The sequence below is a fragment of the Diceros bicornis genome, chromosome 4, assembly GCF_020826845.1.
Source record: "Diceros bicornis minor isolate mBicDic1 chromosome 4, mDicBic1.mat.cur, whole genome shotgun sequence".
In the NCBI taxonomy this organism is placed as follows: Eukaryota; Metazoa; Chordata; class Mammalia; order Perissodactyla; family Rhinocerotidae; genus Diceros; species Diceros bicornis.
In genome coordinates, this window is record NC_080743.1 from 25805121 (window position 1) to 25832748 (window position 27628).

Consider the following 27628-nt stretch of genomic DNA (forward strand, 5'->3'; position numbering starts at 1 on the left):
AGCAAAGTTTGTTCACACAGCCTTCTCGGCTCTGAATTTCCTCCCTCCAGCAATAAGGATGTCTTTCTACCTCCTGGTGCAGGGAGGGTAAATTTTCACGTTGGAGATTTATTTTCTGCTTTCAGGGGGAGACAAAAAAAGGGTCGAAGAGCCTTTTTTGCACCAGCTGTTTCTCAAGTAACTTTAATTTAAAATAATCAATATGCCACTATGGAATATCTTAGGGGGGGCAGCTCTGAGCCCCAATAGCGGGTAGGGCTTGAGATTAGGTAGACATCTTGTTCCCCTAAGAGCTTGTTCCTGTGACCCAGACTCTCCAATGCTTGCCCTGTGCCAGATCCCTGGCTACCCTAACCTTTGTAGCCCACGCATGCACAGTAAGCACTCCATCAGCTGGCCCTGGGGAGCCGGGGCCCTACAGGCCTGTGAAGCACGGGCTGTCCCCAACCACCTGCATAGCCTCCAGGGTGGAGGGGTGGGCTCCCTGAAAATTGACACAGTACCTTCTAAAGGCAGCAGCTTTAAACTGGTTTAGTCAGTCCCCATGTGGACCTGTTGCCTAATGGTGTCCTGGGCTTCTCTAGGAATCAAGGTTCTCAAGTGTCTCTTATTGGAGGATACCTGGTCCAGCCCACCCAGCCCTTGCCCTGGCAAGGCAGTCCAGATTCCTCCCGCTCTGCCTTTAGTGGGGATATGTGCAGCTGTGTAGGTTAGTGTTTGGAATTAGGCAGATGCCTTGTACCCCTAAAAGTCAGCTCCTGTGACCTGGCGTTGCCAAAGACTCACCCTATTCCAGGTCTATATCTACCCTGACCTGTGCAGCCTGCTCATAGACACTATGCACCCCCTTAGCTCGCTTTGGGCAGTCGAAAGTTTTATTTCCCTCTCTTATAAGAGTCGAAAAGCCATGGTTCTGCTTCATAAAGTCAACAAAAGCACTGGTTTCTTTCTTATCCTACTCAGCTATCCTTTAACATGCCACCTCATGGTCAAAGATGGTTTACCATCACATGTACCTTCTATTCAGCAGAAGAAAAAATGGAAGAAAGAGGCTATGTCCCCTCCCTTTAAGAACATTTTCTGGATGACTGATTATGCATAATAACTTCTGCTTACATCCATTGACTAGAATTACATCTCATGGCCAGACTATCTGTAAAGACTATCTGGCCGGACTAAATGGCCAGGGCATTTTGTCTCTCTATTGTAATTTCTAATTCTAGTTAAATTAGAAATTCTAATTGTTAATTGTAAATGCAACCTGTGTTACATTTTCCCTGGTAAAAATCAGGTGTTCTTTTACAATGAGAGAATAAGAGAATGGATACTGGAAGATAAATAGCAGTCTTTGCCACAGAAATGATAAATATCGCTAGAAGTTATATTGTATTGGAGAAGATAGACAATATATCATTTATTGTACCATGAGTAGAGAAAGCAGCATGATAGATATATGCACAGGATAGTGTCTAAGTAAAAAGAAAGATAATCTAATATCACTGAAGAAAGACTTAGCCAAGAAAAGTTTCTAAAAGAGGCAAGTTGGTAAAGATGATGAAGGTAGAGAGTTAAAATTGAAAAGAAACAGCATATCGAATGATTTCAAGGATTAACACGTAAATAACTTGTAGGTTTTTGACTTGAATAACTAAGTAGATGTCAAAAAGTAACAAAAATAATCACAGCATTATGTTTTCAGTGGATGTTGAATTTTTTCTGGGCGTGTTTAGTTTCTTGTATACTCACGGAACATTCCAATGGAATTGTGTAACCCCTGAATTCAAGTATCTCCTGCTAGAAAAGCATTTACCCATGGTTCATCATGCTCATTTGTATCTCCTGACAGTAACCTGAGGGGGGCAGGGGCTATTTCTATCTTGCTCAGCTATGTGAAGTCAATTCTCAGTTCATTCAAGACACTAAATAAACATTGCTACCTTGAACTGATGTGCAGCTCAGGAGAAAGTTCTGCCTGGAAAGTTAGACATACTTTCGTTGTATATCTGTAAGACTATAGTATATGCATTGAAAGTGCAAGAATGTGTTCATAACACCTTGCCCAGAGGATGCATAAATAATAGAATGAGAAAAGCAAAAGACTAATGATGGAGCTCTGAGAAGACTAACATTTTGGACGTAACTACAGACAGAATAGGACAAGGGAGACTGAGGACTAGTCAGAGAAGGTCCTAGGAGTTCAAGGAGAACATGCCTCAGAAGCCTAGGAGGAGTGGGTATCAAGAAGGAGGTAGTGACTAAATAATATTAAATACATTCAGGGAGTTCATGTAAGAGAAGGATCAAATACACCATTAGGTTTGCCATTATGCATTAAGTCAACAAGCACACCCTGAATACTTGCTTTGTGCTAGGCACTGTTCTAGACGCTCAGTGTCCAGGATTCAACAAAATGAATATAAATTCCTGCCTCATGGAGTTCTATTCTAGTGGGGGAAGATGGGTAATAAGCAAAACAAAAAAAGCCAAAAATATATGTATGTTAGGTGATGGGAAGTGCTCTGGAGAAAATAAGCAGGAAATGGGGATAGAGAGTATTGGGGGTTGAGTTCATATAGAGAGTATTCTGAGAAAAAGACAAAATGAAGGTGATCTATGATCTTAATGAGGACATATTTAGTGAATCTGTGGGCGCTGGATGGAGGAGTGGTCTTGAGAGAAGAAGGAAGAGGTAAGGGGAGGGCACATCTGGTGAGGAGGAAGAGGAGGCAGGAGAGGACCATCAGGAAAGGCTGACTAGAAGGGCACCGACGGAGGATGAGTCAGGTAAGAGGAACCCAGAGCCGTCTAGGGCTGTCACGGCTCAGATTCTGGAAGCAGTCTGTCAGGGTTCAAACCTTAGGTTCAAATCACTTGTTGCCTATGAGAGCATGAAAAAGGATCTCGCCTCTAGAAGCCTCAATGTTCTTATCAATATTATGGTGGAACAATTATTCCTTCTTAATTCATTAGAGTACAGGTTAATAACAAATAGTTTCTTAATAAATTATTTTTAATTTTCCAGGATTAATATACTATTTCTCCAATGAGCAAGTGCGGCCATGAGTTCATATGTGTCAATAAGTCCTGTAAGCTGTAAAATACCAAGAAATCTAGGTTAACTGAAAATCTTTTTGTCAGAAAAAAAATGTCTATTGGTTTAACAGACTTCCTCTGTACAATAAATCTTATTTTACTTTAGCTGTTGGGGGGCAGTATGGAGTAAAGCATGAATCTTTTCCTGGTGTGTTATAAGCAGGAGAAACTGAAGAGTTCTTTTCTTAGAGTTAATATTTCAAAAAGCTTTGAGGAAGAGTGGATGAACTCACAAAGGTGTGGGTTTGGGAATTTTTGTTTGCTTGCTTTTTTTTTTTTTTTTAACTGTAAAGGAGGACTGAGATATCCTAGCAAAGAAGATTTTAATTCCAAATTAAACAAGTAGAATGAGATAATTCTATTAGATTGAGTAGACAATCAACAGTTTCCAAAAGTTACTGTCCATAAGAGTCATCTAGAGTGACGATTAAAAATGCCCCAAATTCGTATTTGCAACACGTACCAGAGGTAATGCTAATGTAGTTTGTGCATGGACCATGCATTTAAAAAGTGTGTGATAAGCAAACAGAAGTAAACTTTACAGTTATTTTTTAACAGTTGGTGAGTGTAAACGAGATTGAATTATTCCATATAATACAGCTTTGTAGAATCTATGGAATTAAATATAGTTAATACGAAAATCAGCAAGAAACAAGTCTCCGAGATTTAAACTGTCTGCAAGGTAAGGACTATCTTTCCTCTGTTTCTCCAATGCCCGGCAGGAGGCAGTCAGGAAATGTCTGAAGAAGGGAGCGGGTGGTGAGAAGAAGCGACCCCGTCGAACACTTATTATGCAAAAGGGCTGGATTTTGGTCCCTCAGTCCTAGAAAGGACTTAAGCCCTCTTTCTGCGAATGAGAGTAGGATGCACTCCTTCTTCCATGCAAAGCTTTTTGTGCAGCCCTGGGTGGATGCCTGAGGAGGAGCAGCGCATCCCGAGGAAGCGGTGCCCGCGCTGTAAACTTGCAACCGCCTCGGGTCCGAAGGGACACGCTGAGCTGCCCAGAGCAAAGCGCCCGCAAGCCACACACCATCGGGCGCCCGTGCTGCCTTCCCACTGCCTTCCCTACCCGCTGGTGTGGAGTCCGCGCCTGCCATTGTGGAGTGTGCGCCTGGGCAATTGCTGTTGTTAGTTAATGGAAATGTGCATGGAAGGTCAAGTTTAGGAGCGAATTTATGTGGCTCGGACGCTGCAGTCAGGGGACAAGTTCTCAGCTGCCCTCGCTGGCGCCTTGCGCGCTCCTGCTGCGTCTGGCTCCTCCGGATAGCGACTGTTCTCTTCAGAAGCTGAAAAGCAAGCCGGATATTACAGCCAACCGGTAATAGAGGTGAGAAGAACCGAAACCGAAATCGCTATTTTTGTCTTTAACCGTTGAGGTTTCAACTGCTTTTTACCAAGTCCTCTCGGTGGCAAGTCCTATCGGTTTCTCTACACCTGGCTTTGGAAACTCAGACCCATCTCTCTTTCACAGTTGGCTTTCACATTTCCTTGGCTGCACAATAAATACAGAGCGGCAGGCGTAAATATGAGCCAAGTAACAGTAGATTGAGAATATTTCAGCAGCCTGTCTCTTAGAGGTACTTTGTCAGGAAAGATGTTAGTGGTTTTTCTGTTTGTTGTTTGAATGAGTTTGTTTGCTTTTTTTTTTTTTGTAATTTTTACTTACTCTTTTCTTGTTTTTCCTTTCCTCTCTCCACACCTTTTTAAAAAGTACTCTTGTAGTTAACATGAATACTTTTTTCATAACAATAAAAATATATATATGTCTGTGCATATATAAAACCTCTAATATTACAGTCCAGAGATAATCACCATGATTTTGTTGCATATTCTTCTCAATTTTCTCTCTGCTTATTCTAAGGTGTATCTGGATTTTGATATCGTGAAGCTTATATAATTTGGGGTTTTGCCTTAATTAAAATAATAAAAATTCAAAAGTAAATATTAGCAGGAGCTAAGGAGTAACCTCTGATTCCTTGGTTCTTTGAACCAGTCTTTACAGTACTCTGTGAGTCTGAGAAATAAGAAGTCTCTCAACAGTGCAATTGTCTCTATATACATTCAATATTCCAAAGAGCAGATTGGCTTCGGTCTTACTTAATTTTTAAATGCTGAGATCAATCACCATCTTTTCTCTGTAGATGCATCAGTGATGCATTAAAAATGGCTGCCAATTTGTTGTCACTCCTTGCGTAGAGAGGTAGATTCCATTTCTCCTGGACTTGGATCTGGGCTGTCCCTGTAACCTATCCTGATCAATAGAATGCAGCAGAAGTGGTGTTGGGTACAAGACTGGGTCTTAAGACATCTTTTGCTTCTGCTTTCACTGCTTGGAATGCTCTGTCTTGGAAGTCAGCCACCTGAGAGTGCCATGCTGTTCAGAGGCCCACGTTAGCCACAGACAGAAATGGTGTGAGGGGGAGCCTCAAGGTATCAGCTTTGCGCATGAAGCCTTTGGGACCTTCCAGTGCAGCCCCGTCAGCGGCTGAGGTGAGAATAGCCCGTGAGAAGTGTGGCCTCTGTAGAAAGGTCATGCAAGATTCCAAGCGCAGCAGCAAGTGACGATCCCTGTAGCAGGAGACATGACTGGGCGTCTTCAGACCCATCAGAGTAACATGTCCAAGTCTCCAAATCAAAATGGTTAGAAGATAACATTGAGAATTCTCACTGCTGTCCCTGTCTATGTTCACCCTATAGGTAATCATCTTAATTACATTCTGTTTATCTTTCCAGTGTTTTTTATGCTAATACCAGCAATAAAAACATGTGTTTATATACAGACATTTTTACTCACAAATATAAAATATTTCTATCCCTATTTCTAACTTAAAAGGTAGCAAACTACCCACTATATATACTACAACTGGTTTTTATATGTAATAATATGTCCTGCAGCTCTTTCCATATTAATATACAGAGAGCTTTCTTATTCTTTATTCAAATGTCTACTATTCTATGGTTTCTTTGTGCAGTTACTTATAGATGGATATTTGGATTGATTCTCATTTCTATTCCAAACATTGCCTTTAGGAAATGACTTTGTATATATTTCAGATCATACAAGTGCAGAATTTTTGTAGAATGGATACCCAGAAGAATCTATAATTTGGATAGAAACTGTAAGATTCCCCTTTTTGGATATTGAAACAATTTTCATTTCCATCAGCAATATAAAACAGTGTCCACCACTCTGTAATCTTGCCTGTAGAATATACGGTCAAACTTGTGAACTTTTGCCAAGCTGATAGACTAGAAATGATTTCTCAATGTACTTTCAATTGCATTTTTCTTACTATGATTAAAGTAGAGTATCTTTTCATAGCTTTATATGCTATTTTATTTTTTTTCTGTGAATTGTTTGTTCATATCCTTTGTCTTTTTCCTCTCAAGGTCTCTTTATATATTTGGGAGATTAGCTACATACATTTGGTTCTTCAAAAGAATTTTTATATTTTTATATTTTTAATTGTTTAAATCAATTTAGGTTTTTCTACTGTATTGTGTGAGGTCTGGATCCAATTTGATTTTTTTCCAAATGGCCATCCATTTGTCTCAACCTATTAAGAAGTCCATCTTTAACCTACATAACTCCCATACAGTCTTTTTTTTTTTAGCTTTCTGTTCTGTAGATGATCAGTTTATTTAAGAATCAATACCATACTTTCTCCACTTCTTTTTTGGGATTTCTTTGTCTGTTTTTTTTGTGTGTTAAATCCTTTTAAACTGTTTTGGAACTGTGCTTTCTATTTTAATTGTTGTAGCCTTCATTCCTAATCTTTAACATATTATTCAATATTTCTATGTTTTCCTAACTAAGACTCGAAAGAGAGTATCACAAGATGATGCGTGTGGGAGTCTAGAGTCAAAATGCCATCTGTGGCATTGCCCTTAGACAATTTACTTAATTCTAATGCCGTAATTTCCTCAACTTCACAAAGAAGATAATAACAACTTTAATAATAATAATGGTAACAAATTATATTAATAATATTGTTAATAATAATTTTAATAAAATAATAATCATTGTTTTTATGAGCAGTAAATGATTTATTAAAGTGCTCATAACTGGCACATAATAAATCCTGAATAAATATTAGCTAGTATTAATAACTTGATAATATTAATTAATAAAGATATAATATTATTATATAATTAATAAATATATTAGTTTCCTGTTGCTGCTGTAACAAATTAGTACAAACAGTGACTTAAAACAACATAATTATCTCATAGTTCTGGAAGTCAGAAGTCTCCCAGGGCTAAAATCAAGGTGTTAGCTGGGCTGCCATCCTTATGGAGGCTCTAGGGGAGTATCTTGCCTTTCATTGCCTTTTCATTGCATTTAAAACTTAATCAGTTGACCTCACAAAAGAAGCACTGTAAAGGTCCGAAAATGTAGTCTAGTTCTTGGTAGCTTCAGGAAACTATCGGTGTTCACCTTGAAGTGACTTTTCTTGTCATTTTATACTCAGTGAGCACCTCTGTCATATGAGATCAGAATGTTTGGGGGTGAGTGGGAGCCAGGTATGCTGGTGTGGAAGAATGTTTGTGGACCACTGGTAAAGCAACATGTAAGTTCTAAAAGAGAGGAGAAAGCCTTTATTTTTTTCCTGAAGCTATAGTAGAAAAAGTATTGGACTGGAAATCAGATGCTTTGTAATATGGTCTAAGCTAACAGTACCAAGCTTGGAACCTTAGATAAGTGACTTAATTTTGCTTAGTCTCAAGTTGTTTTATTTTTTTTTTAATCTCTGTAAGAAAGGTAGTAATAAAATCAATATTTAATTTGAAGATGGAGTTGTTCTTTTGAACCATGACATGTCCTTGGATATTAAAATGTACTTTATTTTATCCTCATGAATTGTACAGCTTGCGAAGGCAATAATATTGTTAGGAAAATGCTCAGCCAAATATGCCGTGGTCTTTGATATCTTCTGAGGTTCAGTTCAAGTCTCGAAGTATAGCTGAGCAGCACTAGACCCTATCTGATATGGGAAGTTCCGCATGGTAAAAGTCTTGAAGGAACAGAAAAGAGGACAGACATTAAAATTTATCTGCTTTTCTTCTGTAAATAAGTAAATCATATTTTGAGCAACTAAAAAAGTTCAAGTTCCTATAATATAACCCAAATGGGAAATTACTTATATAAATAAGTAAGCAATTTAAGGGAAACAAAATAGAACTCTATGTAACGTTTCTGTATTTTTTAAAATCTATTTTACTGGAGATAAAACAAACAAAAAACAAATAAAAAAGTGTTTTATTTCTAGTCTTAAAGTAATTCTTAAGAGTAATTCTCAATCTCCTTAGGGAAATGCAGACTTTTAACTATTGGAGAAAATAGAAACAAAGTAGTAGAGTTACTTTAAAAAAAAATTATGGTTATTTATGATTAAAAATATGTACAAACAAATTTATTTATATAATCCATAGTTTTTGAGAAAAATTGGTAGGCTTTCATATATTATTGCAAAGAATTAAGATCATTTAACTTTAGCACTGTAAGCAAGTATAAATTAAATGAACCCTATCAGATTTTTTGGCACATTATGTAGCATTCCTTATACCATTTATTTATAGGCTCTAAAGGATTATAAAGACACAACACACAAGTATTAAGTCCAATATAAACTGATTCATGATATAAAATGTCCTATTTAATTTATGCCCTTGGTGAGGGTAACAAGAAGGAAAAGCCTTCTTTAGCCCTTCAGCCTATGACACACTTCCATGCTGGTAGTTCCTTCCATCTTCTGGAGCACCTCTATTTTGTTACAATGTTATTTGCTTACAGCAGAGTGTCTACTGACCATGACCAGGAATCACATCACTGCCCATACACTGAGCAGCCTCCGCCCAGTTGAGAACCATCCATTATCCTCACTAAGAAACTAGGTTAGTTGTCTTTACCATCAGTGCCTCCTTCTGATGGCATCCAGCACATGACTACTTGACAGGAGTGATGCCCACCTGAGTTCAAGACTTTGGTCAAGTTCCACTTGACTTAGCCCATAATGCCCCCTAGGTCACTTCAAATCCCCCCTGAGACAAATATGAAAAATTAGAGGGGTGGCATTGGGGTACAAGAGAAAGTTTCTCCTGATAGAACCAGCCCATTATCACTCCCAAATAGAGGCAGTGTTAAAATATCCCTTCTTATACAGTTCATAATCCCTTTAAGGAAGTGATCATCATTTAAGCTATTGAACTATTGAAATGCACATTTATCAATTATGAACATCATGACTTTATAACTCAGTACAAAAGTTCAATATAATTATTATGAACTTTATTTAAATGGTGATTGTCCCAAGTTCTATAGTTTCTTGTTCCTTTTTGTCTTCAGTGAAAGTGAACAAGAAAAGGAAGTTCTGATGTTTAGCTCTTTAGAGTAAGATACATATGTCATCATCTGGTGGGGTAACATTCCTCTGGAGATGCTGGACCTCACTGTGAAGTCTTCTGCTTTCAGCTTGGTATTTCTGCGTGAGCTTTTCAGCCTCTTCCTAAAGTGTGATAAATAAAACCAGAGAGCTTAGCAAAAAGTAATGTCCAGATCACTGGGCTAAAAACAGCTCAAATCATTGACTTTTCCTTATTTATTTTAATCAATCAGTAACAAAAGACATTCCCTGAATTCCTCCTTTCTGTTCATGTCCATTTTTTCTCTCATTTGTGGCTTCCTACTTGTATAATTCTCCCATATCTCTTTCTCTAGCTGTAGAATCATCATAATTTTTCAATCCCTGACATATTTCTGTCCCAAGAATTACATCCTGAGGCCCCTTCCCCCTTCCTTCTTGGGCAATTTGAATCACTTCTTGATTTCAGTTCTCATTTATACACAGAGAAATGTCAAATCTAGTTCTATGAGAGGCTAATAAAACAACTGGATGTCTGGGTGACAGCCACGATCAGGTGAGGAGTCTGAGCCTTAGATAAGGGAGTTTGTTCCAGATCTCCACAGTTATGGGGCAGAAGTAGAAGGAAAAAGAGAGGAGATCAGGAACCTCAGGTTGAGCATCCTGCCCTTCAGTGCATAGCTGTAATCTCAATAATGTCTTGAAGCAGTACCTGGAAAACTGGGACCTACAAGTAGACTAACCACCCTGGGGAAGGGTTAGGGTGCCCTCTGTCTCATAGGGGTGCTCACATAAGAATTTCCTCCTCCCAAATTTGCAGAAATAAAAACATTGCAGATCCCACTCACTGGAAAGGTAGTTTTGATAACTTGCCAGCCTGTGTGATGTTGGCATTTAGTTATCTCTTTGGAACCTAATTTTTCTAATCAGAAAAATGGGAACATAATGGTTTTACATCTCAGTGAACAGATTAGATGAGAGAAAGCACATGCAAAGTGCTTTGTACAGTGCTTGGTAAATAGAAACTACTGCTTATTGAGTGATGATAATAATAAAGGACTGGATGAAACAAACTCTGCAAGTTAAAGGCCTTCAGAAACAGCGACAATTAAGGCAAGGACAGGAGCATAGACACAGTATTATAAAATTAATTTAACAAGGTAATCTATGACCAAAGGAAAAGACTGCTTAGAGCAATTAACAAGAGAACAAAAAAGACTAATTACTGTGGGTTAGACATGTCCTTGGATTTTATTTAACAAATTGTAGTGTTTATTCTGTGCCAAGCTATTTGTAGTTTCTACACACAAGTATTGACTCACTTAATTATCAAAATAGCCCTACAAAATAGGTATTATTACCATCTCCGTTTTCCACAAGTGGAAACTAAGCCATAGAGGAGATAGATAACTTGCCCAAACCACGTATTTAGTAAGAGGTGGAGCTGGGATGCTTACCCGGGCTGTCTGACTCCAGAGCCCTTGCCCTGAGCCACAGTAGTATGCTGCCTCTACCCCTTTATCACTGCTTCATGCTCTCATCAGCACAGAGAGGGGCGATATGATTACAATCCTGAGATGAAATAATTGATGCATACCTGGAGCCGACGTTCCTGGGCCCTCCGATACTCTGCCAGCTGGTATGCTCTGTTCATCTCCATTTGTCTCACTTGTTCCTGATGGAGTCTCTCCCTCTCTTCCATCATTCGTTGGTTCCTCCTTTGAATTGCCTCCAACCTCTGTGCTTGAGCCTTTGCAGCCTCTGCCTTCGCAAATGCCACTGAGAAAGAAGAAAATGACAAACCTCTTTAGGATTTAAGTGCCCCTTCCTTCTGCCTCCCACTCTCCTTTGTTGCTGTTACTTCATAGAGAAAGTTCCCGGGGGGCCATTTTTCCCTTCCAGGTAAGGGTATTGCAGCTGAGAGTACATGCCCTACTCAGATACATCCTGAGGAGCTAAGAATAATCTTTGCCATTCTTGCTCTAGTTTAGTGATCCCAGGTGAACCAAGCTAAGTTAATTTAAAATGTGCAGCAATTTCTATCTTGCTTCTCTTCCATTTCCTTCTCACCTTCCATCTCTATTTCCTTCATTGTGAGAGCCAGGTCTGTCTCTAGGATGGTATCACTCACAGTCTCCTTGGATTGTAAATATTTCTGCAGAGCTTCCTCAGCCTAGAAACCCCCAAAACATGCAGTTAGAAGTAGGAAATGGTGATTAGGAATGTTGTAAACCTCTTTATTTCTTTTTCTTCCCAGCATCTTTTTCTCCCTGGAAGTGCACAGCCTGCACTTAGTGGAACTTCAGTCAAGCCTCGTCTGTCACCGAGGTGGGCACAAGCTCTGGGCTGGCCAATCAGAGCACCCAGGGCCACTAGATGCAAAGGATTTGGGTACACGTGGGAAAATACTGCAAATTGGGTGTTTAAATACTGATATGGAAGCTGGGAGAGATGCTGTCTCTCCCCTGAGATTGAGGGCAGAAAGAACTAGTTAAGCTTGGAGCTGTTGGTGTCATCTTTGCTGCTATGTGGGCTGAGCCTGCCTGAGAATGAAGCCAACAGTGAGGAAAACAGAACAGAAAACGGAAGTGGTGTTGGAAAGAAAGAAGAAAGGGGGGAAATGGATGACATTTAAATTCCTGAATGTAGCTATACTTGTCACTAAATTTAAACGTTTTGCTTTTAGTTTATGTAAGCCAATGAATTACCATTTTTTCTTAAGTTAATTTCAATTATTGAGATTCAGTCCTATGTAACCAAAAAAGTCCCTTTGTTACAATGAACGTCAATGGTTGCAATAAAAGTCTGGTGATTATGGTGACAGTTCAATTTAATTCCACAGCTATCATTGGAATATAAATACTTTCTTCCTTTCTTCAATGGTTTTCGAAAGAAGCCCCGCAACAATTTCCCACAATTAATACGTAAAGTAGGGATACCTGAATTCCTTTCCCGGGCTCCCGATAGTACATTGCCTTCAGCTCTTCTGTCTTCTTAATGAAGAGATGATGCCCCCCTGGCTTTGAATAAACTCCCCGCTTCACAGCTTTTTCTAGGGGACCGAAAATATCCCGAAGTAAAGCTGAGCAACGATCCGATGATGCCTCCAAGTTCTGTTTACAAAAATCATCCTGTTTTGCTTCTAGCAGAGTCTTCAAAGGGACAAAGGCCGATGGAAAAGATGATAGCAACACTTCAGTATCTCTAGAAGTGATTCTCAAAAAGAATCTCTATATTTTTTCTAGAAACTACAGGACTGCAAGCAAGACTATATCCTTTCAAACAAACCTAGAAAAGTTCCAAGGATGATACACTGTAGAAAAACGACCTTATTTTTGTATTTCAAATCTCCTGAAACCTCTTTCTCTTACTATTTCTGCTTTAGATGTGATCTTCAGACTACAGGTCTCTAGCCTCATACCCGAATATTAAATGCAACCTATCGTTTTACAACCATTCTTGGTTTCAGTATTATACTGGCCCTGGGATTTCCAATAAGTAGGTGAAATGGAATAATTGGCTAGAATGATATGAGTGCATGCTTTTAAAATGAAGACATAATCTTTTTGTAAATCCACTTGGCACTTCCGTATGCTTGATTAATAAAAAAGGAAAGTTAATTAATACTTCATGAATACAATTTTTTAAGGAACAAGAGCACTTTTGAAAAATTAGTCCGTGGGTGTAACATGGTAAGGTGAGTTGTGTGTGTGTGTGTGTAAGTTTCAGAATTTATAGGTCTCAGAGTAGTCACATGTTAGTTTGTTTGTTTTCAAATAACAGTGAAAGCTTCGTCACATAAGTGATAGTCATTATTTTCCAGTCTGGTAAAAATTGCTTTTCTTAATTAAGTCCTTTTGCCTTTCATGAGAGTACTTTGAGCCAGATCTGATGGCTTAGCGGTTAAAGTTCAGCACGTTGCACTTCAGTGGCCTGGCCCGGTTCCCAGGTGTGGAACCACACCACTCATCTGTCAGTAGCCAGAAGAACTTACAACTATACACAACTATGTACTGGAGCTTTGAGGGGGTGGGGGGAGGAAGAAAAGAGGAGGAAGATTGGCAACAGATGACAGCTTAAGGCGAAACTTCCCTTGCAAAAAAAAAAAAAAAAAGGAGGAATACTTTGCCTTTTATTGCCTGTAAGCCCCATGAACTAGAGCAAAACAAAATTAATTACCTCTAATTTTTTCTGAAAACTTTGGTCCACATCCTTGAAAGAGTTCTTCATGAAGACTTTGATGGCTTCTTTCTCACTGGCCCTGTGCAGGTCTAGCAGCTCCTGGAGGGTTTCCGTGGGCAGCTGCACCTTCTGGCTCATCTGCTGGTCATAATGAGCCATGGCCTTTTGCACTGCTGCTGAGTTCTTAATCTGGGCCAAGGCCAAGACTGAGTTCTCCATGCAGGGCAGATCCCCACTGTTGATGGCACTGACATAGGTCAGCACCAAGCTCTCTAGTCCTTCACAGGGGAAAGAGATGCTTGTATTATTTGCAGAGAAATAGGGCATGTTCTTAACTTGGCAATTCTGAGAATGTTACTGTAACAATGCATTGCCTGAACTTTTCCAGCATTCTGCACGCTGTTCAAGTGACCCAAATAAGTTCCCTGGGGAAATTGTGTGACCAAGAAACCAGATCTTTCTTTCTTTGGGAAAAGAAATATTCAAAGGGGAAATCGCAAGATCTATGTGATCATCCACATTTCATCCTTTTCCCATTGAGAAATGAGGAAATGGTTATATAGAGTTATGCATATTCATTTGATTAGAATGCTATAGGCCTTTTGCCTCCTCATTCTTCTCCTTCTTTCCCTCTTCCTCGGGTTTCTATTCCCTTCAGAATTCCCTCTTCTCTTCCCTTCAGTATGTTAAGCTGGTAAGAGTGTTACCCTCCTCCTCTGAAAACGCAAAAGTGAGCAAATTAGACCAGGTGGCCTTTCCTGCTTGTTGGAACTTTCCTGTCAGTCTTCCTCGTCCTTCGCAACTTTTGTTTGCACTCGACTTCCCTCTAGAGTGTAGCAATAATTTACAGAGTTCTGAGACGTAGATTCTTTAGGAAAACCTGGACCAAGAAATCTGCTTAGATTTCTTTTAGGATTCTAAACAACTTGGGCTTCTGTCTGTTTAATATTTGTATCAAGTAAACTCCATTTCTACAGAGAATGTATTGTCTTCCCTATCTTGTGCCTATCAAAAATTGTGACACATAATAAGTATTCACTGTACTAGTGGAACAAATGCTGCCAACCCATGTGGGTTAGTCTAATTCAACAATGGGCCACTTATGGGTAGAACTTCTTTAACTTGACCTTTTCTTCAGGTTATATTCCTGTTTTATCCTACTTTGGAGGCATTACTAAAAAAGCAGTAGAAATATTTTTAATATCCACTGGAATTTAATAAATATGATACATATGATTTTCTTGGTAGTAACTGACTATGTATTTTCAACATTGACATTGGAAGGAGAAACTTAGAACAGTGCCTTATTCTTTATGTTAAATTGAAGGAAAATCTTTAACAAGGTACTCACGAGGTCCATTGACCTTAATGCCTCCGGAAAGAGTTTTAGTCTTGGAATGCTTGAAGATGTATGAACAGAATTCTGCCACTTGTTGCACAAAGTCAGGATCCAGCTCATTATTACGTAGTGTCTCAAGATGGGCAAGCTTCTTCCGGTGAGTGGGCAAGTCAAAAATAAAACATTTCTTTGTTGGAAAGAATTTCTGTATACAGTGCCGGGGCAAATTGAAATTTTGGACACTTGGATCGGTGCCTAGGGAAAGAAAAATTGGATTTATTTAATATAGGATTAACATTCATTTTAATCTATTTCCCATGAATAATTGTGCTTTCCACCCGATGGTATTTATTTCAATATATCTTCACAAACCCTAAGCAAAAAGTTAAAAGGTAACCAATCAGAGAAAGGAAAAAGGAAAAGTAATTTACTCCAAGAACAGGGGAGTAATACAATTTAATATTGAATCTATTAATTCACTTTAAATTAATAGTATTAATTATTTATTTGGTAGTTTAGCCAGATGAATAAATATAGGAAACTATAAATTTAACCACCAACACACGAGATAATTTCTTGTGTTACTTTTCTCCCTCTTTCCAAAACTGAAGGGCCTGTTACCTTGCTTTTGCCTCAGTGAATTCTCCAGGTATTCATCTGTTGTGATGAGTTGCCCATCTGCTTCCAAGGCTAGGTAGAAATCTCTCAGAGTCCACACCAAATCTGGACAGAAGCTCACAAAGTCAGCTGCATCTTCAATCCCACCAAGATCAGGTGAGGATATTGTCCTGAGCAGATTTGACAGTTCTGTCGCATAGCTGAGATGCAGTTAAGGAAAACTGGTGGAAATAGGACTGCATCTAAGCCCATATTTAATTCCATGCCTCCCTATACCTTTATGTTCCCTTTGGGTTATAACCAATTCCTCATTTCATCAGTAAATATAAGGACTTTTTTTTCTTGTACTTGTAATGTTTATCATGTTTTTATTTTTATGTTTGATTCACAGACTCATAAACACAGCTGAGGAATAGAGGAGTTCTCTCTGGCTTTGGTGCCACCCTGGACCACAAAAGGATACTGCAGTAGGTCGATAGCCCTCTGGTCAATTTTGTTCATGGTATTATATACAAAGGTACTGCTCAGTAGTATTGCCAGTGCAAAGATCTGGGTATCATTCATCTTGTCACCCTAGAAGTCAGGACACACTTAAGTCATTTGTCATGGCATTCTCAGATAAGCAGTCATTAAAAATAGGCTCCTGACTTACAAATGTTAAAGAAGACAAACAAAAATGATTGTGAGAAACATGAACTTTAAATAGAATAGTTCTGTCATTAGCACTGATAATTTTATATGGAACTATGTGTTGTTAACTCACCAGTCCCTCTTATAACTATTTAGGTATTTGCAAAATGGATAGTCAAAGTTAGTGGGGTAACCAGAATACTTAAAATCAAAAATTTCAATTGTGTAAAACAAACGTGGCCTTTGTTTTATATCTGCCCATTTAATCGAGTAGTTATTATACACAGGTCAGTTCACATTACTGATCTTATCTAAACTCAAAACAATGCTATGAGAAAGTTTTATAACTACTATCTCCATGTCACAGATGAGGAAACTAGAGCACAAATTGAGGTTGCCCATTTTGAACTGGTGACAAATCAAAAGCAAAATGACAACATAAAACAAAATGGAAGTTCAAGGGAAAGATCCTTTGGTGTGCTAGAGCCAGCTCATACCAGCTCACAAGAGCTGATTGTGTACATCTATTCTGAACCCTGAGTTTAGTGAGGTCACTTTGGTAGGTTGGGATCAGCTGTGATGGGAGTGTTTAGAAAATGGGCAAGTGCTATAAATCAAGGTGTTACCCTGACCCGTAGACTGATTGTTACACATTTACCAGCATAGAAGTGGAAAAAGCCCGTATATCTACTGTTCAAACGATTAGCTAGATAAGACCAAAGGGAAAAGAAAAGATCTGGGGAGATTTACTCTTGCTTGTCAAAGTCAGAGAACTTCCAGTGCCAGAGCCCTGATTTGAACGCAAGTTTCTTTGACCCAGAGCCTACTGCTAATCACTATTCTCTGCAGCATCAGACTTGTAACAGTAATTTTATTTGCACCATCTTTCTGCATTTTGGTTAACTACACATCAATCAAACGTGTAGCCTAGTTCCACATAAGTGCGGTCTGCCAATTATGATCTAGCTTTTAAATATATTTTTCTCACTTCAGGTTTCCAAACCTTGACTAATAAAAATAGACAGGGGAAAAAAAAAAAAAAGATATACGCTGGTCAAATGGAAGTACCATGAAAAAAAAATTTCCCTGTGTAAAGAATGTTCAGAGGTGGGGAGGTTAATCAAAAAAGGAATCCTTGTTCCTGACCTTCTCTACATCTCCGAGTCCCTCGGTGTCAAGAAGAACTAGAGTGTGATTTGACTTCTCGGGATGAGGCACACACCACATCCAGATTCCCTTGGTGTGAGACTGCACTGTGGATCCAATAGAGAAGCCTGCAAAGGGGAGTGGAGAGGTTGCAATAGAGCAGGGCATCTGGAAATTGGAGACTTTCTTGACAATTGAGCTAGGGTTTAAGGAAAGCAAGATGAAGAGACGGCAGAAAGTATAACCAGTATTGATCTGAATTACAATAGAGGAATGGGGAAAATGAGAATATCAAGTGCTGTAAGTTGGAAATTTGATGTTTTTTTATAGAAACAGCATGCTACTAAAATTTGAATAATTTTTAATTATATATATATAAGTTATTTCACTGAAGTCTTACTCCTTATGATTGGAAAATATTATGCTTTTTCCAAGAAGATACTAAGAAAAAAAAAAAGAGATGATATGTCAGGCACAGACCTCTGCTCTTTATCTCCCGGAAGATAATTAGCTAGCTGTGGCCCAAACATTAGCTTTCGATATTCCTCCCCATCTTCCAACTTTGTCTATTAGCATTGCCATACTCAATGTCAGCAGTGCGAGTGCACAGAGGGGACTCAGCAGAGCTTTGCTGGTGCCACTCACCCTTTTTCTTTCCAGCCAGCTTATTCATCAGGTAGGATTTGCCTGTGCGGTAGAGGCCCACGATAGCCACCACCACAACAGGTTGTGAAATGGCAGACAGGATCTTCAGAGCTTTCGGATTAGCCACTAGTTGCCCGTTAGTGTTCTCGATGAGGCACAGGGGTTCTGGCATGTGGATCTCTGGGGCCACGTCCAGGGTGTGACCTTGTCTGCAAGAGAAGAGATGGGATGGACTGGAATTTCCACTCTTCAAGCAGAGAAAGTCATTTTGCTTCCTGAACCTGGATACATACTACTCCTTAGCATGACCTAAGTTTCTGAAGAAAGTAAAAAACAAAACAAAACAAAACGATAGTGAAGAGAGTCATAGTAAAATAAGTCCTAAGCCCTTCAGGGGTCTACTGTAAGATACCCCACTGGTTCTTAAATATTTGGTGGCCATATAGAAAACCATTTCCTGAGTGCTGGTTTAAATCTGACTCTTCTCCATTGGTTTTTAGCTTACATATGTTTCTTAGTTTTTACCTTCCTAAATCCCCAAATTGAATCTTTATGACTGCTATTAATTATTTTACACTTATTGCTTTTACTCCATATTAACTTGCTTTTCTCTAATTGAGGGCTAGCAAAAAATCCACCATCTGCTTGACTTGTTCTTTCACTGAAATCTCACAATGAAAAGGTCTGGATTCCCTTACCAGCCAGCTATAAAAACTCCTTTTTTTAAATTGTAAAAACTCTTTCTCCCCCCTTACTCATAGCCAATACCCTGGAGATCATCCAGGTGACCAAAAATAAAAACAGAAACTGCTTGGGAGCAGATAATAGGAGATCCATTGCAAATGGCGTAGCACCAGGGCATGGGAGCCAGGAAATGCCCGGTCTGAGCCAGATCCAGAGAGAGGGGATTCCAGGTGATTTTACAGACTCAAACGCCTGGTCTCTTTTTATTCTAATCCACTTCTAATGCAATATTGGCACTTTATATTTGTAGAGTTCTGGTTGACTGATTTGTATATAGCAGAGGTCATAAACATTTTTAGATTAGAAAGATATGGAGACCTGGCAGTGATATCTACAACAATTAACTTGAAAAACAGAAGATACATAACCCAAATCTATTTGCAGATATTGGGGGCTTACAAGCTCTTGTGCTTTGAAATGTCACTCATGGGAGAGCAAACTTATTTGCCTGAATTTTCATACCTCCTAACGAATGACATTAGAGCTGTGTATCTGTATTAACAAAAGTATAGTCATCCCTCGATATCTGCTGAGGGTTGGTTCCAGGACCCCAGAGCATACCAAAATCCGCAGATCCTCACCGCCCTTAGTCAGCCCTCGGTATCTGCACGTTCAGCTTGTGCAGTTGGTTGAATCCTCGGACTCAGAACCCATGGATTTGGAAGGCCAACTTTATTTTACACATTGTCCCCAAATGTTATCTGGGTAACATCTTTAGTGCTTTTAGGAGAGCCCAATCTCCAAAACATCTTTGCAGATTCAGTGTATTCGAGCCCCATCTGTAACTGCTGCTCTGCCATTCATAACTCAGCCTGTGACGTTTGCACTGAGATGCATTCACCCCAACTGTTAGAGCCCCATAAATTTTTGTAAATAAAAACAATGCAAGAACACATCAAAACACAAACACAGATATACATTTAGGCTTTGAAGTCAGGTAGATCTGATTTCCAATCTCAGCCCTGCAACTGGCTATCTGTATGACCTCGGCATTTCGCTCAACACTCTACGCCTGTTTTCGAGAAAATGGAAGTAAATAAATATTTATTTACATCAGTATAAATACTAGTTTAAAAAAGAGAGGGAGAGCTACAGCAGAGGAAAAAAAGATGTAGACAAGGAAAATGCCAAGAAATATAGGAGAAAAGAGTCAGAAGTGCTAGTGATGGGGTCTCTAGAAAAAAAATCTGTTTTCAGCCATACAATTCTAGTTGGGTCTTGTGTTATTTTTGTTGTTGTTTTTTGCTTTTGTTTTGTTTTGTGATGTTTTTGGTTTGAGTTTGGAGGAAGAAGAGAAGGTTCTTCTTAAGGAAATCAATGGAAATCAAACAAGAAGGAAATGCATGAAGCATGTGCCGTGATAAGAAATTCAAAGGAGAGAATTCCAGGGAGTAAACAAAGTTGCCGGACAATATTGAGGGGTCAAGTTGGGCAACTGTTGAATTAAGTGATTCTCAGTAGCAGAGGCAATAGACTAGTAGAAACAGAATCCAACACAACAGGCTTTAAGGAATGAGGAGGTGCCAAGCAATCAAAAACTAATTAACTCAGGGCTATTTCTAAAGAAAGAAATCCATCTTCAAACAAAGTACAAAACTATGACTAAAACTATATAGCTGTTTTGGGCCGGCCCTGTGGCTTAGCGGTTAAGTGCGCATGCTGCGCTACTGGTGGCGCAGGTTCGGATCCTGGGGGTGCACAGACACACTGCTTCTCTGGCCATGCTGAGGCCACGTCCCACATGCAGCAACTAGAAGGATGTGCAACTATGACACACAACTATCTACTGGGGCTTTGGGGAAAAAAAAAGGAGGAGGATTGGCAATAGATGTTAGCTCAGAGCCCATCTTCCTCAGCAAAAAGAGGAGGATTAGCACTGATATTAGCTCAGGGCTGATCTTCCTCACAAAAAAAAAAAAAAAAACTGTATAGCTGTTTTCATGAAACCTTGTCATTGTTCATTCTAGGTTTCAACTTTTTTCTTTTTTTGCCCTTAACAATGTAAGCACGTTATTTACATTGCATCTCATTCGTTGCTCTTTCTCAAGAAAATAATACAGTCATAGTTCTTAAAATTTTCTGGTTGTAGTTTAATTTTTTGTGTGTGTATGTGTGGAGAAGATCAGCCCTGAGCTAACATCCATGCCAATCCTCCTCTTTTTGCTGAGGAAGACTGGCTCTGAGCTAACATCTATTGCCAATCCTCCTCCTTGTTTTTCCCCCTTTTCCTCCCCAAAACCCCAGTAGATAGTTGTATGTCATAGCTGCACATCCTTCTAGTTGCTGTATGTGGGACGCCGCCTCAGCATGGCCAGACAAGCGGTGGGTAGGTGCGCATCCGGGATCCGAACCCGGGCCGCCAGTAGCTGAGCGCGCACACTCAACCAATAAGCCACGGGGACAGCCCCCAGGCTGCAGTTTAAACTAACTTAATCAGGTTTTATCAAAGAGAAAGGTAACTTAGGTGGCACTTATGATCCCTATAGATCACAGGGTGGCAAAGGAAGGAAAACAGTGTTAAGACATTTCAAACTCTCAGTTTAGTCTCCACACATGCTTGTGTCTAATTCAGCAGTAAGCAAATGTCGCTGGTGCTTAATGAATTCTGCTGCCTGTCTGACAACACCACAATTTACTTTTTAACGAGGTCTGATATTCCACATCAAGCTCAGCTGCATCGTATCACAGATAGACTGTTTTTGAAAGCATCCTGACATTTGCAAATCTTTCTCCACCCTTGCCCCAATCTTACCTTAACTCTAAAACCAGTGGCAGAGATCTTTTAGAGCTGGTAAGAAAGCTCCGTGGATGAGAACTTGATGTGAGTTCCACCTCTGCCCCTTACTTTAGCTGTGTTCCCTTCTGACATGTTTCTTCCTTACTCATCCTGGGTGTATTCCTTTTCTCTCTCCCAGAGGGTGGAGGATTAGAAATGAAACACAAACCGAAAGTGGAAGAGGTTTTCAAAACTTCACTACAGAAAACTGAAACTACAAACGGCTCTACAGGGAATTTCCTGAGCGTTGGCTGGATGTATTTGGCCTGATTTCTCTGAAACTGCATGTTGTTAGTCAAACTGAACTTTAAGATTGTTTGTAACATTTTTTTTCTGTTCCAAACTGTCCTCGGGCCTGTGAGAAACCATACTAAGTCCACAGTTACAGTGAATACAACTCTCAAGTATGTCTGAATTATGTGAATATACCATTTTTGTTTGTTTGTTTTTAAGCAAGCAGCCATCCTATGAAATTCAAGTCATCTCTTGTGCTTAGCATTTAGGGGTTTTGATAGAATTTTCTCTGATAAAACTTGAGTTTGACGCAGAATAAAATGTTGTATAACTTCGACACAAAAAACAAATAATTTCCTAAATAGATAAACCAAATGCTGAAAAATTTTAAAGAACTTAAAAAATGATCAGTCATAAATGGTCAACGGGTTTTTGTAACTGCATCTTTTATTAGTTAGGCAAATATTCAAACCAAACACTTTGAATACTTACCATAGTGCAGTGTTTAAAAAGAAGCAAGCAAGAAAGAACCAAAAGCACCATAATCCCTATAAGGAGATTTCAGTCTAATTAAATGCAATCTACTGCCTCCCCCACCCCACATCCCAAATCCCATCCTCCCAAACCATGTAAATATTTATTTGTTTTTTCTTCCCTATTTTCAACCATTGTCTAGCGGGCTTGGACCATGTTTTCCAGAGTTTCATGACTTAGCTCTATCTACAACTATCAACCACCCAAGATATTAATAATAGAAATTTCTCTGTCTGTATTATTGAGAGATAATTGACATATAACATTGTATTAGTTTTAGGTGTAGAATGTAATGATTTCATATATGTATCGTGTGTACTGTGAAGTGATTACCACAGTTAGTTTAGTTAACATCTATCATCACACATAGTTACACATTTTTTTTTTTCTTGTGATGAGGACTTTTAAGATCCACTCTCACAGCAACTTGCAAATATGCAATACAATACTATTAACAATAGTTACATCCCTTGGATTTATTTATCTTATAACTAGAAGTTTGTACCTTTTGACCACCTTCACACATTTTCACCCATCCCCCACCCCCACCCCTGGCACCCACCAATCTGTTGTCTATGAGTATGATTTTGTTTTTTTGTTTGATTTTCTTTTTCTTTTTTAGATTCCACATATAAGTGAAATTATATGATATTTGTCTTTCTCTGTCTGACTTATTTCACTAAGTATAATGCCCTTAAGATCCATACATATTGTTGTAAATGGCAGCATTTTCTTTTTTATGGCTGAGTAATATTCCATTGTGTATATATACCACAAATTCTTTATCCATTCATCTATCAGTGGATCTTAGGTTATTAACATGTCTTGGCTATTATAAATAATGCATAGGGGTACAGATATATTTTAAAGATAGTATTTTCATTTTCTTTAGATAAATACCCACAGGTGGAATTGCTGAATCATATGGTAGTTCTATTTTTAATTTTTTGAGGAACCTCCATACTGTTTTCCATAGTGGCTGCACCAATTGATATTCCCACCAACAGTGCACAAGAGTTCCCTTTTCTCCACATCCTTGCCAAGACTTGTTATTTCTTATCTTTTGATAAGAGCCATTCTGACTGGTGTGAGGTAATATCTCATTGTGGTTTTGATTTGCATTTCCTTAATGATTTATGATGTTGAATATCTTTAAGTGTACCTGTTGGCTGTTTGTATAACTTCTTTGGAAAAATGTCTATTTGGATCATCTGTCTCTTTTTAGTTGGATTTTTTGTCTATTGAGATATATGAGTTCTTTATATATTTTGGATATTAACCCCTTATCAGATATACAATTTGCAAATATTTTTTTCCCATTCAGCAGGTTGCCTTTTCACTTTGTTGGTGGTTTCCTTTGCTGTACAGAAGCTTTTAGTTTGATATAGCCTCACTTGTTTATTTTTGCTTTTGTAGCCTTTGCTTTTTGTGTCAAATCCAAAAAATCATCACCAAGACTGATGTCTAGAAGCTTACTCCCCATGTTTCCTTCTAGGAGTTTTATGATTTCGTATCTTATGTTCAAGTCTGTAATCCATTTTAGGTTGATTTTTGTGTATAGTGTAAGATGGTGGTCCGGTTTCATTCTTTTGCATGTGGCTGTATAGCTTTCCCAACACCATTTATTGAGAAGACTATCCTTTCCCCATTGTATATTCTTGGCTCTTTTGTCATAAATTAATTGACCATATTCATATGAATTTATTTCTGGGCTATCTATTTTGTTCCATTGATCTATGTGTCTGTCTTTATGACAATACCATACTGTTTTGATTCTATAGCTTTGTAAATAGTTTGAAATCAGGAAAAATAATGCCTCCAGCTTTGTTCTTCTTTCTCAAGATTACTTTGGCCATTTGGGGTCTTCTGTGGTTCCATAGAAATTTTAAGATTGTTTATTCTATTTCCATGAAAAATGTCATTGGAATTTTAATAAGGACTGCATTGAATCTGTAGATTGCTTTGAGTAGTATGGACACTTTAACAATATTAATTCTTCCAATCCATGAGCAGGAAATATTTTTCCATCTGTTGTATGTTCTTCAATTTTTTTCAACAGTATCTTATAGTTTTCAGTTTATAGGCATTTCACCCCCTTGGTTAAACCTATTCCTAAGTATTTTATTCTTTTTAATGCAATTGTAAATGGGATTGTTTTCTTAATTCCTCTTTCTGATAGTTCATTATTAGTGTATAGAAATACAACTGATTTTTGTATATTGATTTTGTGTCCTGCCACTTTACTGAACTCGTTCCTTAGTTCTAACAGTTTTTGGCTGGAGTCTTCAAGGATTTTCTATATATAATATGCCACCTAAAAATAGACACAGTTTTACTTCTTCCTTTCTGGTTTGGATACCTTTTATTTCTTTTTCTTGCCTAATTGCTCTGGCTAGGACTTCCACTACTATGTTGAATAAAAGTGGCTAGAGTGGGCATTCATGTCTTATTCCTGATCTTAGAGGAAAAGCTTTCAGTTTTTCACAACTGAGTATGATGTTAGCTGTGGGCTTGTCATATATGGCCTTTATTATGTTGAGTGGGTATGTTTCTTCTATACCCACTTTGTTGAGAGTTTTATCATAAATGGATGTTGAATTTTGTCAAATGCTTTTTCTGTGTCTATTAAGATGATTATATGATCTTTATCTTTCATTTTGTTAATGTGGTGTATCACATTGATTGATTTGAAGACATTGAACCATCCTAGCATCCCAGAAATAAATCCCAGTTGATAATGGTGAATGATCCTTTTAATGTATTGTTGAATTTGGATTGTAGTATTTTGTCGAGCATTTTTACATCTATGTTCATCAAAGATTTTGGCCTCTAAGTTTCTTTTCTTGTTGTGTCCTTGTCTGGTTTGGTATCAGGGTAATACTAGCCTTGTAAAATGAGTTTCGAATTGTTTCCTCTTCTTTTAATTTTGGAAAAGTTTGAGAAGGATTGGTATTAATTCTTTTTCAAATGTTTGGTAGAATTCATCAGTGAAGACATCTGGTTCTGGACTTTTGTTTGTTGGGAGATTTTCTTTACTGATTCAATCTCCTTCCAAGTAATTGATCTGTTCAGATTTTCTATTTTTTCATAATTCATCGTGGTAGGTTATATATTTCTAGGAATTTATCCCTGTGTTCTAGGTTGTCCAATTTGTTAGCATATAATTGCTGATAGTAGTTTCTTCTGAGCCTGTGTATTTCTGTAGTATCAGTTGTGTCATTTCTTCTTTCATTTCTGATTTTATTTTTTTGTGTCCTTGCGCTGTTTCTCTTAGTGAGTCTAGCTAAAGGTTTGTCAATTTTGTTTACCTTTTCAAAAAACCAGCTTGTAGTTTCATTGATTTTTTCTATTGTTTTTTGAGTCTCTATTTCATTTATTTCCACTGTGATCTTTGTTATTTCCTTCCTTCTATTAACTTTGGGCTTAGTTTGAGTTTGTTCTTCTTTTTCTAGTTCTGAGTGGCGTAAATAGTTTGTTTACTTGAGATCTTTCTTTTTTCTTAACATAGGCATTTATTGCTATGAACATTCCTCTTAGAACTGCTTTGCTGCATCCCATAAGCTTTGGTTTGTTGTATTTCCATTTCATTTGTCTCAAGATGTTTTTTTGATTCCTTCTATGACTCATTGGTTGTTCAGTGGCAGGTGTTTAATCTCCACATATTTGTAAATTTTCCAGTTTTCCTCTCATAATTGATTTCTAGTTTCATACCATTCTGGTCAGAAAAAATTCTTGATATGATTTCAGTCTTCTTATGTCTATTAGCACTAGTTTTGTGGCCTAAAATATGATCTATCCTGGAGAATGTTCCATGTGCACTTGAGAAGAATGCTTTTGCTTGGAGTGTTCTGTAAATGTCTCTTAAGTCTATCTGGTCTAACATGTCATTTAAGTCCAATGTCTCCTTATTGATTTCTGTCTGGATGATCAATCCATTGATGAAAGTGAGATATTCAAGTCCTTTACTATTATTGTATTGCTGTCTTTTTCTCCCCTTAGGTCTGTTCATATTTACTTTATATTTAGGTGCTTCTAGGTTGGGTGCATAAATAATTAAAAATGTTATATCCTCTTATTGGATTTACTCCTTTATCATTATATAATGACTTTCCTTGTCTTTTTTTACAGTCTTTGTCTTAAAATCTATTTTGTCTGATGTAAGTATAGCTACCCCTGCTTCATTTTGGTTTCCATTTCCATGGAGTATCTTTTCTCATCCTTTTACCTTCTGTCTGTGTGTGTCCTTAAAGCTGAAGTGCATCTCTTGTAGGCAGCCTATAGTTGGGTCTTGTTTCTATCCGTTCAGCCATTCTATGCCTTTTGATTGGAGAATTTAGTCCATTTACATTTAAAGTAATTATTGATAGGCATGGACTTATTGCCATTTTGTTAATTTTTTTCTGGCTGTTTTGTAATTCCTTTTTCTTTTCTTGTTCTCTTGCTCTTTTTCTTTGTGATTTGATGATTTCCTGTATTGATATGTTTAGATTGCTTTCTCTTTATCTTTTGTATATCTACTATAGGTTTTTGCTTTGTGGATTCCATGAGGCTTACATAAACATTAGCATTTTAATAGTCTATTTTAGGCTCGTATCTTAAGTTTGAATGCATTTTAAAGGTCTACATTTTTACTCTCCCTCCTTACATTTTATGTTTTTGATGTCAAAATTTTCATCTGTTTATCTTGTGTAACCATTAACAAATTACTTTAGTTGTAGATATTTTTACTACTTTTGTTTTTTAATCTTCATACTAGATTTATAAGTCATTAACCCACTAGCATTACAACATTAGAGTATTTTGAATTTAACTATATAATTACTAGTGAGATTTATACTTCCATATGTTTTCTTGTTTCTAATTAGCATCCTTTTGTTTCAGCTTGAAGAAGTCCCTTTAATAATCCCTTAACTTCTTGTAAGTCCAGTCTGATGGTGGTGAACTCCTTCAGCTTTTGCTTGTGTGGAAAATTTTTTATCTCTCCTTTAGTTCTGAAGGACAACTTTGCCAGGTACAGTAATCTTGCTTGGCAGTTTTTTTTTTTTCTTTCAGTGCTCTAAATATATTATGCCACTCCCTTCTGGCCTGCAAGGTTTCTGCTGAAAAATCTGCTGATGGTCTTTTGGGGGTTCCCTTGTATGTAACAAGTTATATTTCTCTTACTGCTTTTAGGATTCTCTCCTTGTCTTTAACTTTTGTCAGTTTAATTATAATCATTCTTGGTGTGGGTCTCCTTGAAGTCCTCTTATTTGGAACACTCTGGGCTTCCTGGACGTAGATGTCTGTTTCCTTCTCCAGGTTAGGGAAGTTTTCAGTCATTATTTC

The 27628-nt window shown here is 38.0% G+C and overlaps 1 protein-coding gene and 1 long non-coding RNA gene across 5 annotated transcripts in view; one reads left to right on the forward strand and one right to left on the reverse strand.

The window, feature by feature from the left end:
• Nucleotides 1-8891: 8891 nt before the first annotated feature.
• GBP5 (guanylate binding protein 5) overlaps nucleotides 8892-27628 on the reverse strand; it is a 55149-nt gene continuing 36412 nt past the window's right edge. Inside the window, exons 1-11 of one of the 4 annotated variants that reach the window (XM_058538463.1) lie at nucleotides 21512-21666; nucleotides 18016-18224; nucleotides 17371-17498; nucleotides 16058-16167; nucleotides 15598-15794; nucleotides 14989-15231; nucleotides 13635-13915; nucleotides 12395-12607; nucleotides 11526-11628; nucleotides 11053-11234; nucleotides 8892-9599 (exon numbers count right to left, since the gene is read on the reverse strand). In XM_058538463.1, coding sequence (XP_058394446.1) covers nucleotides 9480-9599; nucleotides 11053-11234; nucleotides 11526-11628; nucleotides 12395-12607; nucleotides 13635-13915; nucleotides 14989-15231; nucleotides 15598-15794; nucleotides 16058-16167; nucleotides 17371-17498; nucleotides 18016-18187 — 1749 coding nt within the window. In that variant the 5' untranslated portion in view covers nucleotides 18188-18224; nucleotides 21512-21666 and the 3' untranslated portion in view covers nucleotides 8892-9479. Of the gene's footprint in view, nucleotides 9600-11052; nucleotides 11235-11525; nucleotides 11629-12394; nucleotides 12608-13634; nucleotides 13916-14988; nucleotides 15232-15597; nucleotides 15795-16057; nucleotides 16168-17370; nucleotides 17499-18015; nucleotides 18225-21511; nucleotides 21667-27628 lie in introns of those variants that run through there. The other 3 variants (XM_058538462.1, XM_058538464.1, XM_058538465.1) reach the window with 3 other exon arrangements.
• LOC131404140 (uncharacterized) lies at nucleotides 15670-22354 on the forward strand. The gene is made up of 3 exons (XR_009219735.1): nucleotides 15670-15750; nucleotides 15986-16061; nucleotides 21675-22354. It is a non-coding gene; the product is annotated as an uncharacterized LOC131404140 (long non-coding RNA).